The sequence below is a fragment of the Carassius auratus genome, unplaced genomic scaffold (genome assembly GCF_003368295.1).
Source record: "Carassius auratus strain Wakin unplaced genomic scaffold, ASM336829v1 scaf_tig00017198, whole genome shotgun sequence".
In the NCBI taxonomy this organism is placed as follows: domain Eukaryota; kingdom Metazoa; phylum Chordata; class Actinopteri; order Cypriniformes; family Cyprinidae; genus Carassius; species Carassius auratus.
In genome coordinates this window covers 35,095-54,831 of record NW_020524752.1, presented here as the reverse complement: position 1 = coordinate 54,831, position 19,737 = coordinate 35,095, and the positions used below count along the sequence as shown (strand labels likewise).

At 36.3% G+C, this 19,737-nt stretch overlaps 1 protein-coding gene and 1 pseudogene across 1 annotated transcript; one reads left to right on the top strand and one right to left on the bottom strand.

The window, feature by feature from the left end:
• The first annotated feature begins 1,078 nt into the window (after nt 1–1,078).
• LOC113075578 (protein unc-93 homolog B1-like) lies at nt 1,079–14,609 on the top strand. The gene is made up of 13 exons (XM_026248256.1): nt 1,079–1,268; nt 1,579–1,722; nt 4,519–4,660; nt 5,089–5,242; nt 5,528–5,689; nt 7,067–7,196; nt 7,411–7,504; nt 9,729–9,853; nt 11,225–11,407; nt 11,674–11,947; nt 12,038–12,156; nt 13,522–13,644; nt 13,919–14,609. The coding sequence occupies exons 2-13, from the start codon at nt 1,624–1,626 to the stop codon at nt 14,162–14,164; spliced, it is 1,851 nt and encodes a 616-aa protein (XP_026104041.1). The 5' UTR covers nt 1,079–1,268; nt 1,579–1,623; the 3' UTR covers nt 14,165–14,609.
• A 633-nt stretch (nt 14,610–15,242) lies between these two features.
• On the bottom strand, nt 15,243–19,737 carry LOC113075583 (beta-crystallin A3-2-like; annotated as a pseudogene).

The window sequence follows — 19,737 nt, the reverse complement described above, 5'->3', positions numbered from 1 at the left end:
GCAACTTTATTTCAAGTTTTATCATTTAGCAACTTTTCAGACTACCCTAGCAATTTTTCCTTCCAAAAGCACCTAGCAACAAATTTAGCTATTAAAATTTATTTGGGAACTTTTACATAACATTTAATCATTTAGCAGACGCTTTTATCCAAAACGACTTACAAATGAGGACAATGGAAGCAATCAAAAACAACACAAGAGCAATGATATACAAGTGCTATAGCAAGTCTCAGTCAGCTTTAACTTTTAGCAACATTGATAAGTGACTCAAATGAAAAAAAGGCACACATTTACCATCTAAATTACTCAAGAGAAAACCAAAGATGCCTAGTATTACACACACATCATGTGAATTAAATTAGCTGCTATTTGCAATTGTTTAATTTAATAATAAAAATGTTATAATTTAGTAATTTAATAATTTTTTTATTTATGATACATTTTGTTAGTAGCTTGTACTTGCAATTGTTGATTAGGTAGCAAAAACTTGATACTACAAAAATGGAAAAGGTACTAGTAATTTGAGCCCTATTTTACAGACTTTTTTTTAGAGTGTAGCATGCTAACTAACTCCTAATACACTGTTAAAAATAGAATTGTTCAGATTGTTTAGTTTTTCCAGTTTACTAGCCAAAAAAAAAAAAAAAACAATCTTAAACTGTAATCGTTCAAAACAGGTACGTTTTTTTTTTTAATTCTATATATTTAGTTAAACAGTTGTTAGCATTTTAATATTATATTAAGAATGTTTATTATTTTACAAACAAATCTAAATGTACATATATATATATTTGCTGAGATTTAATGCAGTGACAATTTTGCTTTGTGATTACGCAATGACGTCACAGGGTCATTTAGCAACTTTTAGCAACAAATCAAACTTTCTTTAGCAACTTCCCATTAAAATTAGTTGGCAACACTGACATTAAATCTGCAATCAATCAAGACGGTGCCTAATAATTCGCTAGTAACTAGTGTGTTGACAGCAATGTTATCTTCATTAAGTTGAGCAAACATTAAAAGCAAACTTTCAACTGCCTTATGTCACGTGTGAACAGCCCACATTAGGAGGCACTGTCCCTTTAAGACAATGGGGAACTAGGGCAGAAAACTTTCATTTCCTTCTCTCTTTTTTTAATAAAACCTACAGCCATCGTTTTATGAGGCGAAAATTTCATTAGATGCTCCATATAAGTTGCTTAAACGTTAGGTTTTAATCTTTTAAACGGCTGTGCAGACTTTGTCGCTATAGCGACATTTCCACTTTGGTAAGTTTGTTCATTAGTTAGTGCTTAATGTTTACTTCGCCCTGCTTGATCGTCAAGCTTCATTACATATACAACATTAAGTTACCTATAAATGCGTTAAAAAGCCGTTGCGCTATCGTGTCGTTGTCGTTTTATACACCTGTATTAGACTTTCCGCCCACAATCAAACCTTGTTTCGAACAAGTTTATGTAGTATTTAATTTAACATTACAGACTCAGAGTCGCAACAGTTTTCTATTCTTCTCCCTCTTTTTTGCTGTCACTCAAAATGTTTATTTTGTTTTATGTTTGAAATGTTTACCTCTGGCAGTGATCTACCTGCATTACCGCGGTGAGAGAGCAGTGCGGCCGGCAGATGGCAGCAGTGATCACTGAGGAGAACGTGTACAGCGAGGCGGAGGCGGAGAGGGAGGCGGAAGGAAACCGAGCGCCCCCTGCTGATGCACATGATCAGGTGCAGCTGGCCGCTCCTGACGAAAACATACAGGGATAGGTAGCGTCAGTAGAGGGCCAAGACTTTTTCTTTTTTATGTAAGCTAGGATGTATCAGTAATACTTCTGCTTTATTGACGACAAAACAGCTTGAAACGTTTTCTAAACTAAAAAAAAGAAAATCTACGAAATAAATATTTAACCACTGTTAATGTTATCATTCCAGAACTTAATTCTTCAATAAAAACTGTTGTTTAGGTGACATTAAATGTTATATAATTTTACGAAATGTGATGTAATGTTACATGTTTTCCATCTTTTAATCAAATAATTCAATAATATAAAAATAATAAATAATTTTAATTTGACATTTCCTTGAATCCTTCTTATTTTATTTTTTTTTCTTTAAATACTCATAATTTATAGTTTGTGAATTTAATATACTGATGTACCATGAAGTTTAAAAGACTCAAGTCTTTTTTTATATTTATTACAACATGTTCTTTAAAATTACACTTAGGGCTGCACAATTAATCGAATTTCTAATCTCGATTACAAGTCCACTTATGTTATTCTACGTGCTTAAGATGCGTTTTTTCTTTCTACATGTTATCTTAAGTGTTTTCCCTATTATTTAAATTGGAATTTTAGTATAACATGTTAATACCATTCATATTTTTACTTTTTTTATATAATTTAAAGACGATGTACAGGTGCTGGCCATGTAATTTGAATATCATCAAAAAGTTTATTTATTTCACTAATTCCATTCAAAAAGTGAAACTTGTATATTATATTCATTCATCACACACAGACCGATATATTTCAAATGTTTATTTCTTTTAATTTTGATGATTATAACTGACAACTAAGGAAAATCCCCAAATTCATTAACTCAGAAAATTAGAATATTACTTAAGACCAATACAAAGAAAGCATTTTTATAAATCTCGGCCAACTAAAAAAAGTATGAAATGAAAAGTATGAGCATGTACAGCACTCAATACTTAGTTGGAGCTCCTTTTGCCTGAATTATTGCAGCAATGCAGCATGGCATGGAGTCGATCAGTCTGTGGCACTGCTCAGGTGTTATGAGAGCCCATGTTGCTCTGATAGTGGCCTTCAGCTCTTCTGCATTGTTGGGTCTGGCATATCGCATCTTCCTTTTCACAATGCCCCATATATTTTCTATGGGGTTAAGGTCAGGCGAGTTTGCTGGCCAGTTAAGAAAAGGGATACCATGGTCCTTAAACCAGGTACTGGAAGCTTTGGCACTGTGCGCAGATGCCAAGTCCTGTTGGAAAATTAAATCTGCATCTTCATAAAGTTGGTCAGCAGCAGGAAGCATGAAGTGCTCTAAAACTTCCTGGTATACGGCTGCATTGACCTTGGACCTCAGAAAACACAGTGGACCAACACCAGCAGATGACATGGCACCCCAAACCATCACTGACTGTGGAAACTTGACACTGGACCTCAAGCAACGTGGACTGTGTGCCTCTCCTCTCTTCCTCCTGACTCTGGGACCTTGATATCCAAAGGAAATGCTAAATTTACTTTCATCAGAGCACATAACTTTGGACTACTCACCAGCAGTCCAGTCCTTTTGTCTCCAGAGACTTCTGACGCTGTCTGTTGTTAAAGAGTGGCTTGATACAGGGAATGCGAGAGCTGAAACCCATGACTTGCATACGTCTGTGTGTGTAGTGGTTCTTGAAGCACTGACTCCAGCTGCAGTCCACTCTTTTTGAATCTATCCCACAGTTTTGTTTCACAATCCTCTCCAGGGTGCTGTTATCCCTATTGCTTGTGTACTTTTTTTCTATCACATCTTTCCCTTCCCTTCACTTCTCTATTAATGTGCTTGGACACAGAGTTCTGTGAACGGCCAGCCTCTTTTGCAATGACATTTTGTGTCTTACCCTCCTTGTGCAAGGTCGTCTTTTGGACAACTGTCAAGTCAGCAGTCTTCCCCATGATTGTGTAGCCTACAGAACTAGACTGAGAGTTCATTTAAAAGCCTTTGCAGGTGTTTTGAGTTAATTAGCTGAATAGAGTGTTGTACCAGGTGTCTTCAATATTGAACCTTTTCACAATATTATGATTTTCTGAGATACTGAATTTGGGATTTTCCTTAGTTGTCAGTTATAATCATCAAAATTAAAAGAAATAAACATTTGAAATCTATCAGTCTGTGTGTAATGAATTAAGTTAAGTAATTAAATTTGTGTGTAATTAAATTAAGTTTCACTTTTTGAATGGAAATACTGAAATAAATCAACTTTTTGATGATATATGGTGTTAGCTCCACTGTGAGACACCAATGTGTCCCTGAGCAAGACACTTAACCCCTAGTTGCTCCAGAGGTGTGCGACCTCTGACATATATAGCAATTGTAAGTCGCTTTGGATAAAAGCGTGAGCTAAATGAATAAATGTAAATGTAAATAAATGTATTATGACCAGCACCTGCATATTTGACATTTGAGGCTTAATACTATAGAAAAGCTTTTTTAAGTTAGTGTTTTCAGCTTGTTTATTTTCATATAAAAAATACGGAATCCACTTGCATCAAACGATGGTATAAACATGATTCCATGTAAATTGTGAGAATCATAATTAATAATTGCAAGTACAATTTCAAGGGAATAATCGACAATTATGATTTTTGTCATGACCGTGCAGCCCTAATTAAACTACTGTTCAAAAGTCTTTTATGTTCTCCAAGGCTGCATTTATTTGAAAAATACATGAAAAATGGTAAAATCTCGAATTTTCAATGTGGTCTCAGACCTTTTGGACCATTCTTCCACTGACAGGTTGAGGAGTTTCTCGGCCCACATCCTGACTACGATGAGGATGAGGAGGAGCGCAAGTACTACAGACGAAAGAGGCTGGGCGTAGTGAAGAACGTGGTGGGGGCCAGTTGCGGAGGAATGATCATCTACAGCGTTTACATGGGTCAGCCATTGTGCATCACACACCACAGGCACATAACATGAATCAGTCCAGTGATGACCTCATACTCCTCTAAGTCTGCACGCTGCTTTATAAAAAGATCTTATTCTAAATACGACACTGAGTAGGACTCTACTTATGTCACACTGTTGTATCAGTGTGATTTCATTATGCACTGTCTGCAGTGCAAATGAATATGACATGTTTTGTGGATGGCATAATTCACTGACTCTTCACTCTTCTGGCCATTTTTAGCAAGTTCATTGGCATGCGCACACACACACAAACACACACAAAAAGATGTCTCATTTGGACCGAGACTGTGAAATCGAGGAACAGCTGACAAATCTGAGACATCTTGTCACAAGCCAAAAACAAAAGAAGGTTTTTGGAGAGTTGTGCATGTTTCATCATGAGCTGTTTCTTTGTAGGTCTATTACAGATGCAGTTAATTCTGCACTACGATGAGACGTATAGAGAGGTGAAGTATGGTACTTTAGGGCTGGAGGATATTGACAACAAAATGCTGATGGGCATCAACGTTACACCTATTGTCGGCCTGCTCTACACGCCGGTGCTCATTAGGTTAAGTTTTTCTCTTTCCTTGCATTTGTCTTTTGTTTCATAATGCTCATGCAACCTACGTTTTTACCGCTTTGCTCATTTAGTTTGGTTTTTTGGATGTTTTCTTTCACCCGCCGTCACAGTTATTAGCAAAGCTTCTACTGTTCATCTACTGTCCACTTAATGCTCAAGCAGTTTTGGCACCAAAGGTCTTCTCACGTCTGTGGTGTGAACTAAAAATGACTGGTGATAATTACAGTTCAGTAATCCCACACCCTTAATTGTTTTTCTCAATTTCTTTCTCAGATTTCTTGGTACTAAGTGGATGATGTTCCTGGCTTCGGGCATCTATGCTCTCTTTGTATCAACCAATTACTGGGAGCGATATTACACTCTTGTACCGTCAGCTGTGGCCATTGGTATTGTCATCGTTCCTCTTTGGGCATCACTTGGAAACTACATCACCAGGTGAGGGTGTTCAGAAGCTGAAGGGGCATGGATCAGTGATGTACAGTATAGTTTGAGGAAGACATGAATGATTCTATTGAGCAAGTAAGCTTTAAATTGATCAAAAGCAACAGTAAAGACATTTATAATATTATAAATACTATTCTATAAATAAATCCTGAGAAAATGGTCATTGTTAATAAAATGTAATGATGCTGAAAATTCAGCTTTTACCTCACCGGAAATATTAAGATTTTAAAGTATTTAAAATAGAAGATAGTAATAATATAATATATAGTAATAATATTTCACAGTTTTGGTGTTTTTAATAGGAGGCTTCTTTCAGAAAAACGTACAGAATTTTTGAATGATGGTGTGTGGGTCAGTCATTTTAAGCATATTGCCATTTTATTGGAAGTTTACAGTATTTTATTCTACTTCTCAATTTTCTGCAGTAGTTCAGCATTATTACGCAAAATAAAAGCAAAACTGAAGCTGCAGTTGTAATGCACTATTTATCAGTATTATATTGATTATTGTCCAATATTAGAGAATTTTGAATATATATGTGACCCTGGACAACAAAACCAGTCATAAGAGTCCGTTTTTTCGAAATAGAGATTTATACATCGCATGAAAGCTGAAAAAATAAGTTGTATGGTTTATTAGGACAATATTTGGCCGAGATACAACTATTTGAAAATCTGGAATCTGAGGGTAAATTTTAGGAAATTTACAAAATATCAATAATTTTGACCGATACAATGTATTGTTGGCTATTGCTACAAATATAGCCCAGCGGCTTAAGACTGGTTTTGTGCTCCAGGGTCACATATTTTGCAGTTACAGGCCATAACATGAAAACCATCCTTCGCTGTGAAATATTTTAAATACAAGAAACTTGACCTCCAACAGTAGCATTTGAAAAAATAAAGATTTTTCAATTCTATCTACTTGTTTTTTTATTATTATTGTTATTATTTTAAAAACCCTTGCTAGTGGTGTTATACTAATCTGGATTTGTCACAGTATTTATATATTATATTTACATAAAAATTAGCCGTTTGTTGGTTTAATTGCTTCTATTGTTCTTATTTATAACAACAACAAAACCATCTGCTAAACGATTGAATGTAAATGTAAAATGATCCCAGTTCTGTTGGAGAAACTATAGCTAAGCCAAAATGTCGGATGATTTTCTTTATTGCAACACCGACTCGACAATTCAGCTCTGTGAGTTGGTAAACGGGGAAACCTGCTTGCTCATCATTTTTCAGATTATGCATTTAGCAATTCTCAGTTATACCACCTCACATAGTCTTTGCTCACTAGAAAAATACAATAAGAGTTAACTAACTCCCCACCCACTCCCTCCTCTTTGTTTTGTGTGGTGATCAGAATGGCCCAGCAGTATTATGAGTATGTGAACTATAAGGACGAACATGTCCAGGAGCAGAAGAAGCCCCCCAAAGGAGCCTTCAATTCTTACATCATCATTTTCCAGTCCGTCTTCTACATCATTTTCCATGTGAGATGAGATGATCCGTTTCTGGCTAAAATGTGTGCAGTTGCAGTAAATCAGTAATAGTTAACCTTTAATTAGTTGTGTTTTCCCCTGAAGTGTTTATGTGTATTCAGAACTGCGTGTGTGTGTGTGTGTCAGATCCCGGCTGCATATGTGGGTTTGTGCATTAATATGCAGCTATTTATAGCGTTCACTCTGTCTCTCTTCTCTCCTGCAGCTGAGTTTCGTGTTTGCCGAGTTCCCCATGGTGCTGTTTCTCAATCGCTATCTGAATGATTACAAACACACTCTCTTCAAAGTCACGCAGTGTGGTAAAATCCTCTCGCTTGATCTTGAACTCTTTTTAGCTTTACACACTTGGTGTCATTCACAGACCGAGCAGCTGCTTAGTATGATATTTGCATTAGTTCTCATATCTTTTTGTGATGTTTTCACATGCTTGATGCTCAATGTAGAACGAAGAATAGTCAAAAAAAGACTTGGGAGTGTGAAGTACTAAAGACTTTCAAAACTGATGTGCTGGCTTGCTGCGCTCACTGGGGAGACTTTTAAAAAGTTATTCACCTTTTGCGGGTTATAACACCTATAAAAATAAAACCCACCACATTAAACATAAGGTATACATATTTATAAGGGAGCTACAAGATATAAAAACAAAAACTGACACTATGGAAAAACAATATAACACCCGAACAGCTGTTGCTTTCTATGCCGACCAGAATTGCTAGGAAAATGAGTAACCCAACGGCAGAAGAAAATCGATTTCAGTATGAGATTCATTCAAATGTTTGTCAGTAAGATCTTTGAAAAAAATATTTTTTTTCTTATGCATACAAACGCTGCATCTATTTGATCAAAATACAGTAAAACAGTATGTTTTTCTATTTGAATATATTTTAAAATGCAGTTTATTCCTGTGATGTAAAGCTAAGATTTCAGCATCATTGCTCCAGTCTTCAGTGTCACATGATCCTTCAGAAATCATGATAACATGCTGACTTGATGCTACGTACTATTTTTATGGAAACCATTTTTCCAGGATTGTTTAAAAGAACAGCATTTATTTGAATTAGTTAGTTAATTAATTAATTAATCCAAAGAGACTAACAAATGAGAGAGCAAAAATTGAATACATCCTTACTGAATAAATGTAATAATTTCTTTGAGAAAATGTACTGACTGCCAAACTTTTGAATGTTTAGCATTTGAAACCCTTTTTCTAATTTCTTTGTCTTTTTTTGGTTTGGTTTTATAAAACAATATATGTATGGATTCATAACTAAGAGAAAACATATTTGTGACCCTGGACAAAAAAACTCATAATATTCAGTTATTTAAATTAAAATATTTGTATTATTTATACATAATAATATATAGTAAATAAGCTTTCAATTGATGTATGGTTTGTTAGGATCAGAAAATATTTGGCCAGGATACAACTATTTGAAAATCTGGAATCTGAGGGTGCAAAAAAATCAAAATACTGAGAAAATCGCCTTTAAAGCTGTCCAAATCTAAGTTCTTAGCAAAGCATATTACTAATCAAAAATTAAGTTTTGATATATTAAAACTTTTTTTTATTTACTTTTCAAATTTACAAACTTAATATCCTAGTGATTTTTGGCATAAAAGAAAAAAATATATAATTTTGAACCACACAATGTATTGTTGGCTATTGCTACAAATATACCCCTGCGACTTAAGACTGGTCTTGTGCTCCAGGGTCACATTTGTGTTTGTCAAATGTTAGTGAATCATGATCATAAGTAATGCAGTAACTAATAGCAAAATTCACTCCGAAAAGTGAAGTTGGTTCTCTAGAATAATATATATCTATTTGTTAATTGTTTAGTTTATTTTTATTTATTTATAATTAATTTAAATGAATATATTCTGTATATGTTGTATGGCCTTAGTAGTGTCCAAATACTTAACAGAGTGAAATGCCCATTACTTCTACTACATTTACTTAATTACACCGAAAATAAATTTACCCTTAATCAACTCCATGTAACACTAAAGAAAATAGTTAAAAAATAGGAACAAAATCATCATGAAGGCATGGTAGTTTCATGTGTTAATATTTACAGTTAAGAAAAAATCAGTTATTTGGCAATGAGAAATTTCACACTTCTGCCTTCCTGCAAACCAGGGCATCAGCACATCTGCTCTTCAGCGCTCTGCTGTTTCTGACTCTTCCTAGCTCTCAGCAGAGATGAGGATATGTTTTTATGATACAGGTTTTTTTTTTTTTTTTTTTTTTTACCAGTGTTTAAAATTGCAAAATAGCCAAATTACCAGCAGCCCTGCTTAACATAGAAAGTCACCCACTTGCCATATTTTGTAATGAAAAAACACTGTATAAAGAAAGAAGCAGTTTGAAGTCTCAAGTCTTTAAAAAATGTATGCATCCAGACCCAAAATGTAATATAAAAACTGTCTTGCAGTCTTGTGCAATGCATTATTTTCTCTTGTCTTAATTTATCTTCCCTCTCTCTCTCTCTCTCTCTCTCTCTCTCTCTCTCTCTCTCTCAGGAGCCTCCGGGAAAGGGGTGATAGAGAATTTAAATAAGACCGTTTTGCTCAGCTTGCCTCGCTCTCTGCTCCTCATCGAGGTGGAGAGTGTGCTTATGGGGGCAGCCTTCCTCGCCATGCTCATCGTAAGACTTTGATCATCATCATCATCATCATCACTGACGTCTCTATCCGCCACATCATCTTAAATAAAATAATAAAATAAAGGATTATATCAGTCTGTAGTCAACAGCAATTTGACCTTGATAGTCTTTTCACATAGATATTTCATACTGAAACAAACTAGGATTGTTATTTTGTTTTTAATAAATCAAGTGGTAATTCAAAAAAGGAATATTTCACCCAGAAATAAATCTTTTATATAGACTCATGCTATTCTGAATCCATTAGACTTTCTGTTAGCACTTTTTTAATGTGTCCTTGTTACACATTATATGTATTTATTATAGAAATAACAGTAAATTATGCATAATTAAAAAAGAGTTAGTATGGTAAGTACACGTCGTTAATTGATTTCTCGGTACACATTTGTAATTACATGGTAACAAAGACACATTAAAATAATGGTCCCACTTTATATTAGGTGGCCTTAACTACTATGTACTTACATAAAAAATAAGTACAATGTACTTATTGTGTTCATATTGTATTGTAAAACACTTTTGCTGCTATTGAGGTGGGATAGGGGTAAGGTTAGGGTGAGGGTTGGAGGTATGGGTAAGTTTAAGGGTGGGTTAAGGTGTAAAGTATGGGTCAATAGTGTAATTATAAATGTAATTACAGAAATTAAATACACATGCAATTACATGTAGTTTTTTTTTAAAATATAAGTACAATGTAAAAACATGTATGTACACAATAAGTACAATGTACTAAATCATTAGTTAAAATGTAAGTACATAGTAGTTAAGGCCACTTAATATAAAGTGGGTCCAAAATAATAAATGTCTTTTTTTCTTTTTAAAATTAATTTCCCTATAATTGATTGACTTAATGACTACCACGTTCCAAATGACAATAAGTCCTATAAAATGAACATAGAGTGGTCCATACAATGCAGTTTTGTTTTTATGAGATAAACAAATCAAAATTGTATCATTGTTCAACTGAATCACATCAAGTTTGATGTCCATTTTATTGTTATTTTTAAACATTCTCTTTAAGAAAATTCAGTTAAAAAAACAGTAATTGCTGTCTATTGAAATATTTAATAATCCTCATACTACAAAAAAAGTCTTTCTTTTTGTGTTTCAAATGAATAATGTAGAATGTCATTAAAAAAAATTTATCTTGTGCTCTGGTTTGATACCAGCAACAAAGCCTATATTTTGGACTGTTCCTCACACAACGTTCCAGTGTTTTATCATGTAGTGCGCGAGTGGATTAAACTGCTCATAATTCATCAAACTTCACCTTTCATGTTGCACTTTAAAAATAATTGCCATTTTGGAGTGAACTACCGGTTTTAACAGTGTGCTGCCGTTGTTCCCTAACAGTTCCTGGTGTTGTGTGGAGCTGCATATCGTCCCACAGAGGAGATTGACCTCCGCAGCATCGGCTGGGGGAACATCTTCCAGCTGCCCTTCAAGCACTTACGAGACTACCGTCTCCGTCTGCTCTGTCCGTTCTTCGTCTACTCTGGCTTTGAAGTGCTCTTCGCCGTCCAGGGAATCATACTGGTGAGAAAAAATGAACTGTGTAGCTGAAATACACAAGTAAAATGTGAATACCAAAAGTCACAGTGTCAGCCTTCAGCACTGAGTATCTTTTTAGCTTAACAAGGCAAGTTTTTGGTTGCTGTTTTACAATATTAAACGCCTACGAAGACACTGCAAGTAAACCAATTTGCCTGCTATTTAGGTTAATTAAGCTATTAAAGGAACTGCATGCAATCACTCATTACCTAAACAGATTTTCTCTTTTTTTTAATGCCCGTCTTTCTCAGTCATATGGAGTGTGTGCAGTAGGGATGGAGAAGCTGTGGTTGTTAGTTATGGTGTATGGTTTGTCATCCTCCATCTGTTCGGGCCTGGCCCTGATGCTGCTGCGCTTGCCCAGGCAGACTATTCTTCTGGTGGGTGCCTTTGTGCACTTTGTGCTAATTATAGCCCTTATGTGCTGGTCGCCCCATCCACGAGAGCCTAGCTATCTTCCGTATCTGTTGGTGCTCACTGCCCTCTGGGGTCTGGGTACTGCGCTCAACAAGACTGGACTGAGCAGTGAGTATATATGCCATTTCCACGTTAAGTTTACACTCATTTCAAAATTGCTCTAACATCAATGATTTAACATAATGCTGTTATGTGTAGCTCTGCTGGGGATGCTGTATGAAGACAAGGAGCGACTAGACTTTGTTTATACCATCTACCACTGGTGGCAGGCCATTGCAATCTTCATCGTCTATCTTTGGTCTGCATTGCCTATGCGGGTAAAGCCTTTATTTTTTGTAGGTTTTGGCTGCCTACTTTGCATTTGCTGTAACAGGACACCAGGCAAAACATAATTTACAAAATGTTCAGTTATGTCAATTATGGTTACAACATGTCACCTGATGCAACATAAAGGGCATAAATTCATCATAAAAAGTACTCTACATGGATAATAAATGCTTACTGAAGTGTGTCGATGCATTTGTGTTAAAATAATATCCATATTTAAAACTTCCTGTGTGTTTCACGAGAGAGTGGCGGCGTTCCAGCTGATGATCTAGGCGTAGTGTAAGCCCCATTATAAAGCTTCAAAGAGCCAGGACACTTTTTAAAATATAAAAAGTAGGAAAATCATAAACACTTTGGCTTGAGGAAGATTTTCATTTTTGGGTAAACTATCCCTTTAAATCTCAGAAACCTTAAGCATTTATATGTAATTACAAATTTCAGTGCATTTTTTTAAGTACTATTATAAATTGGTCATATAGTCAAAATTCTGTTTTGAATATGAACTATTAATTAGACATTGTAACGTGAGAATGATTAAGTAAATACAGTAATGTAAGGGTCCTCAGTTAATTTCAGATTGGATATACTGTTAGTAGCAGTTTAGTAAGGGGGAGTCAGTTGTGAGCTCAGTAACAACTGGAATTAATAAATGACGTAAACAAGCTGTTTTGTGTATCTTTTTGAATAATTTTTTCCTGTTTAAAGCTTTTTAGTAATTTTAGCAGGAGCCCACATGATCAGGGAAAATTTGCATGAGGATGAATGATTTCCCCCTGCAGAGTTCACTTTGGGTTCAGTTGGTCATGCAAATTTGCGACACTGAACAGTTGTTTGGTTTGAAATTGACCATTATGTGAATTGTGCTTTTTATATATCACTGCACTATAACTGATAATGGACAATGGACTGTTTTTGTCAACAAAATTTCGCTGAAATGGTGACTGCAGTGCACTTAAAAAACGGTTTGTTAAAAAAATCACATTGTTAATGAGTACAGAAAACACTGAGATCTACTCAAACACATTAAACTGTGGTCAGATGCTTTTTGTCACAGTTTGGTGGTAGTCTGGCGTTCTGTCTAAAGGTGTGGCAACATTAGCAGTATTTCAGCAAATTTTTTATGTACTATGAAGCACAGTTCACACAGAAGTTAATTCAAACCAAGCAGCTTTCATTTGCGTTACTAACATGAGCATTGCGAATTCTGCACTGGGCGCTTTTTCACACTCGCGCAAAACTCCCGACAGAATTTTCTTCATGAAATTCCATTAAAAATGTGGAAATGTATCCACATGTTTTTAACACAAAAATCAATATTTAACATTGTTGAACATTATCTCTGGTCTCTTTCACAGGCCAAGCTTGGACTCCTATTGTTGACTCTCATAGTGGCGTGCTTCTGCTACGTACAGATGGAGCGACGCCTGGCAAAGAAAATTCCTTTCAGGTTGCCGCGGATTCCCCGTCCACGACACAAGGTAATTCAGCTATTAATGTGTCACTGCAGTGAGTCCCTGGAGGCTTTAAAGTGATTCTATAAAAGAAACAGCCTCTCCAGTGCCTTTCTGTTAGCTTAGAAGTAGATTAATTTATTCGGAAAAATAAAAAAATTACGTTTCCAGGTTCAAAACAACTTTATTGAGAGAATTTGTCGATAACCACAGACGATAATTTTGACTCATCCTTAATTTGGATTATTATACTTCCATATCACTCTCACTGCTAATGTCTTACATTACTGTCCTGTTCCAGGTCAAAGGTTACCGGTACCTCGAGGAAGAAAATTCTGATGAATCTGACACAGACTTGAGTGATGCTGATGAGAAAGATGAGGATGAGAGAAGGTTGGTTGAGGAGGACAGAAATACAGACGAGGATTCCCAGGGTTCACAGGGACCGGAGAGGAGAAAGGTTAGGGACCGCAGAAAGAAACATGACAACTCTGCCTACGAACACGCAGCAGAGAGGGAGGAATATGTCCAGCACATGAGAGACTAGAAAAGGAGAGGTGAAAAGGTACGATTGGGGATTGAAAAGAGTTGAGAGGAAGTTGTAAAATACTGAATGGCCAATTGAAGGAGAAGCGATGGAATGGGCAGCATTTACTCAGTTTTATATTAAATAGTGCTTTTTTCTTTGGAAAGAAAAGGTTTAGGCCACCGATGGAAAAAATGAAGGTCAGAAAGTAGTTCACAGTGTAAAAATAAAAGTAGAGGTGAACCAAACATTTCATTTAAATGAGGACTGCAGATAACTTGTAAAGTTAAGTGGTTTGTTGCCATAGAAATGGATATTCTACATTTCAGACTTGGTCAAGGTGATTCCTGGTCAATTCTGATTCTTTTCTGTGCGCTGTACTTCTTTATTCAATTCATATCTGTTTTCCTGATTGTAACTGAAAAACCAGTTTTAAATTTGTAATAAACATAAAATAGAGGAGATACACAATTTCAAATTGTGCTTTTGCTTATTTTTGAATGTTTTAAACCAATGTATGATGTGCTTTAATATGAACTCCATAATACTGCAGGATTTTTATTTATTTTTTATTGATTTAGAGTTTGCAGTGATTCCCTTTCATATGCATTTGGTAAGGTATTTTATGCCATTATATTCTTCTTTACACAGAATTACTTTTTGGTATTTTGCCATTATTTTTTCCATTTATTTTTTATTTAAACATGCTCTAGATGACTTTCGTGCATGACACAGCATTCTAAAAATGTAGTCCTCAAGTTCAGAAAAGTTCAACAATGCATTTTTGCAAAATGCTGCAAAAGATGCAAGACTTGACTGCAATGCAACAGCCAAAAAATTTAGCACATCATGTTTATATAAACAGTGGGATGTTATAATGCGAACTGCCCCATTTGAGCTTGGATTTCAGATGAAAAGAAAAGGAGCATGCTTTGACGCTACAGTATGATTTGCTCTGAATGGTGGTCAAACAAGATTTTTTCCCAAAAATAATTTTAAATTTAAATACATTCCTTAGTCCCCAGCAATATGACCTTTTTGTGTATTAGTGCCTTACTGCTATCATAAAACATTTACTAGATATATTACTATCTTTACATTTACAGTCTTTTTGCGAACAGGCAAAAAGAAAAAGAAGCTAGTTTGAGGTGAGTATGTTTTTATTAGTCAACCGTTGTCCTCCTCTCCTCCGAATGGTGTAACACACACTCCCATCTGTCCCCATATGGCACTCAAACGTCACAGAGACGTGACATGGTTGCATATACAGATACACATCTTGCCTTGATTGACACTTTTCACTCTCCAGTGTCTCCCACTTTACTTCTGTTGTATAGAATATTAGTTTCATAAGAATACTGTTTTTATATGCTACTACTTTACCTTGGATCACATGGGGATTAATGTGAGCTGGTGATTTTTGTTGAATGGGCATTGATGTGGATCTTTGTATGCTTTGAAGTGGAAACTACGTGCAGCCATTGATGGTCTTACAATTTGCCACACTGCACCTGATAAAGTGACTGCTGCTAAAATGACTGGTGTGACGACTCTGCTTCCAAGCTCTGCATGTTTTCCGTTTCCTTCCTTGCGCCCTCAGGCATTACTGCTGGATTCTGTCGATGGACTGGATCTGAGGGGTCCTCGACAGCCAGGGTACTCGTAACACACAAGGCTGCAGGGAAACAGACAATGACAGGAAATGAGGAGAAAATGTGGCGTCTGAATACATTATGACAAGCTGTGTGGAAGGGAACAGGGAAAAACATTTTTTTAATAGAAAGTAATAATCTTCATTTAACAAATTTGGCTAGATTCTAATGTGCAAAAACACCGTAGTTTAGGGACCAATTCTCATGGTTTACTAGTTAACAGTGCTAACATGTCTAGTGACTGTTTATAAGTACTTATAAAGCACATATTCTGCATACCATATTTTTCAACCCTTAAAGGGTTATCTCACCCAAAAATGAAAATAAGGCCATAAATTACTCCCCTTCAAGTCATCTTGGGTGTATATGACTTATTTATTTCAGACGAATCCAGTCTGAGTAATATTAAAAATTGTCTTTGATCTTTCAAGCTTTTTAATGACACTCGTACATCCACAAAAGCGTACATCCATAAAAAAAAATGTATGGGTGAACAAAGGCCTCCTGAAGCGAATTGATGTGTTATTGTAAAAAAAAAAAAAAAAATCCATATTCAAACCTTTATAAACCTTTATAATCACACACACACTGTGAACACACATCTGGAGCTTCTACCATGTACAACAGTGAGCACAAGCTAGATTAAAGTGATTATTACGTTTGGAATATGGATATTTTTCTTACAAAAACCCATTGAATCGCTACAGGAGGACTTTGTTCACCTACTAAAGTGAAATACTTTTTTTTTTATGGATGGGTGCTTTTTATTTAACTTCTTTTGAACTGATGCATGCAACACCCGCTGAGTGCCATTAAACAGCTTGAAAGATCAAAGACATTTTTTTTTTATAACTCCAACTGGATTCGTCTGAAAGAAGAAAGTCATAGGATGACTTAAGGGTGAGTAATTTATGGGCTAATTTTCAATTATAGGCGAACTAACCCCTTAATTCTTCTCAATACCTAAACTTCACAACTACATTACTAACTATTAATAAGCAGCAAATTAAGACTTTATTGAGGGGGAAGCCTTAGTTCATCGTGAGAACTGGCCCTTAAAGTATGAGAATGGAATACTTAAAATAATCATAATAAGAGTTTTGCTTCTCTATGCCACTTTGGAGTATGGTATGTTTTTCTACTGATTTATCACCTAACACATTTTTCCCCTGCAAGTCCTCCTTTCATGTATGGTATGGTAAATTATCACTATGCTAAATTGAATAAAACATGCATAAACATCAAGTTGATATAACATCATTACATAACCGATGTGTCAGTCAAAGGTACAGTATTGCTGTTATGCGAGTGCGTCTGATGCACCAAGTGAGGAATGTGCAGTCAAAGAAAGATGTTTCATCTGATGGTATGTTACACTTGACTTTATTGTGAAAGCAAAATCATTAACACTTTATAAATACAAGGACTGGATACTATGAGCCAATGACGCTGGTCTCATCTGTGTTGTGTTTAAGTGTATTGTCAGCACAGCTGTTGTGCATGATAAATGTGTAGTTCTGGAGAACAGTAGTTTGGCACTACTGTTTTGTCAAGCATTAGTCACACGCCACACAGCACATGCATGGAGCCCACGTACTTGTCGCACCAGCCCATGGCCTGTAGAGATGGGTACAGATGGGATCGCTAGACAGCTCTACGTTATGGCCCAATAAGTTCTCCTTCTCATAGATGACCATGCGACTGCTCTGGTGGTCCTACAAATTGAGAGAGAGTTTGCAAACCTTTGTGCAGTGGAAAGCTTCCATGGATGTTAAAGGTTCTTCATGGAACCATTAATGCCAATAAATCTTTAATTTTTGAGTGTTGTTGCTTAGCCAAAAGAGTCTATTATACTCTGGTCCATAGATATGACTCAGCTCTGTCCTTCATTGTAAATTATTTTCTCATCTTTTTTATTGTCAGGCAAAATCAGTCCAAATCCTTTGAATAGTTTGTGAATGAAACCCTTTCAAAGCATCAGAATGTGCTCACACACTCACAGCGCTACAGATGGGGCGCAGTGACATCATCCTCTCCACATGGTAGCCCAGACTGCCACAGTAGGCATCCCAGTGAGGATATTCTCCTTTTTCCAGGACATACTGTTGTCCCTGGAAGTCATGGTGCTCGTATCTCACCCAGCTGTGCAGAATTAAGAAGAATGAAACATTTTTGATGTGCTTACAATAGGATTTTGAGGTATATATGATGATTTGTTTTCATTAAAAGGTATTTTAACAAGCATTGTGCCCAAACTGTTTTTTTTCTGGCTTAGTTTTTTCCCTGAGTTGCCTACAGGAAGCAAGACGAAACCAATTCTCAAGTAATCTTGAGGCATCTCAATCATATTCATAATTAATTAGAAAGCACACTTCCCAACACACATTTTAAATAATCTCAGGATGAAACACCCAAAAGCTTTCAAAAACATCAAAAACTGTAATTTCCTTACTAACTGGTAAGATTTTGCAATTATTAACACAGAGTGGGCGACTCACACGCCGTTCTCTACACGGATAGAGCGGATGTTGTCAAACCCACGCTCCTGGATGTTGCGGCACTCTGAGGAGCTCCTGACATTTGCCTTGGAAATGCTCCTGCTCGAACACGGTCACCTGACAAACACACACATGCCACGGCTCCGTTTTCTAATTTGGAGAAATGTATCTTTCCTGCACACACACAACCACTGGCTTCCTGTCCTTCCATTATGTCCTCAATCTGTTAAAGGGATAGTTTATCCAAAAATGAAATATCTGGCCACATTTATTCACCCTTAAGTTCTTCTAATCCTGTATGAATGTCTTTTTTCTCTTGAACACAAAGGAAGATGTTTTGAAGAATGTGCATAACCAAAGAGTTGCTGGTCCCCACTGACTTTCATAGAATGAAAAAAAAAAAGAAAAAAAAAACCTACTACGAAAGTTTACATTTATATTATCGCTTTTCCATCGGTGCTGGTGCCGGTGCTGGAGCCCAAATGGGAACCTGGCTGCACTTTTCCACAAAAAATCATAAGCCGGTGCCCACAAATGGCCCTAAAATGATGTTAGTGGGCAGGGCTTCCAACTAACAGACCACAGTTTGATAGCCGCCATTTTTTTTTAAGTTATCACAGATCAGGCAAGTAAACAAGGAGTAAATGTCAGTGGTCCGCAGAAGAGACCAAAGCTCTCCTCGCTATCTGGTCGATGAGGTAAATCCAAGGCAAACTAGAAAGTAGCATGAGAAAAACGCGCGTTGATGAGGAGATAGCAGGGGACATGACAACAGTAGTGTTTAAATGAACCACCAACCAAGTGGTCAACAAGTAAAAAAAAAAGTATGATGACGGATCGAACACTTCCGGTGGCTTCACTGCCTGTTGGCAGTTTAGAATGCGATGAGCGATCCAGTCATATATAGATCAGTGGTTCTGCCCCATGTCGGTAGAAACAGGAGTCGGTCCTGAGCGAGTGCCACTCTTGGCCGAGCACCACCTCCAGCTGCGGCACCAACCCGCCTCCAGCTCCAGTGGAAAAGCGGTAAATAAGGACCAGAACCTGTTTGGTTAGCCAGATTCTTCAAAACATTTGTGTTCCAGAGAAGAAATTAATATAGGTTTGGAACAACTCGATGCCGTTCATTTCCGGTGAACTATCCCTTTAAATAATACAGAATTCTTCACATACTTCTGCACATCTTGGACAAGAAGCAGCAACCGTCCACAGAGCATTCATCTTTAAAGTCTCAAAATCAATACCTAAGCAGAGAAAGCCTTTGTTAAAATATTGATAGTTTGGTGCCTTGTTTCTCACTCTCAGACAAAGAATCAATAGCTTGTTTCTCACAATTTCATTGTTCTTCTCACTAGAGAGAAAGAGTGGTTACCTTAAAGCAAGGAGCCATGTCTATCCCAGACATCGACGGGTTTGTTTGGATCCTACTAACTCTGTTAATCAT

Coding starts and splice junctions, on each gene's coding strand:
- LOC113075578 (XM_026248256.1), top strand. CDS start 1,624: ATGGCAGCAGTGATCACTGAGGAGAACGTGTACAGCGAGGCGGAGGCG. Junction 4,661..5,088: donor CATCTACAGCGTTTACATGG/GTCAGCCATTGT, acceptor GTTTCTTTGTAG/GTCTATTACAGATGCAGTTA. Junction 11,948..12,037: donor CAACAAGACTGGACTGAGCA/GTGAGTATATAT, acceptor TGTTATGTGTAG/CTCTGCTGGGGATGCTGTAT.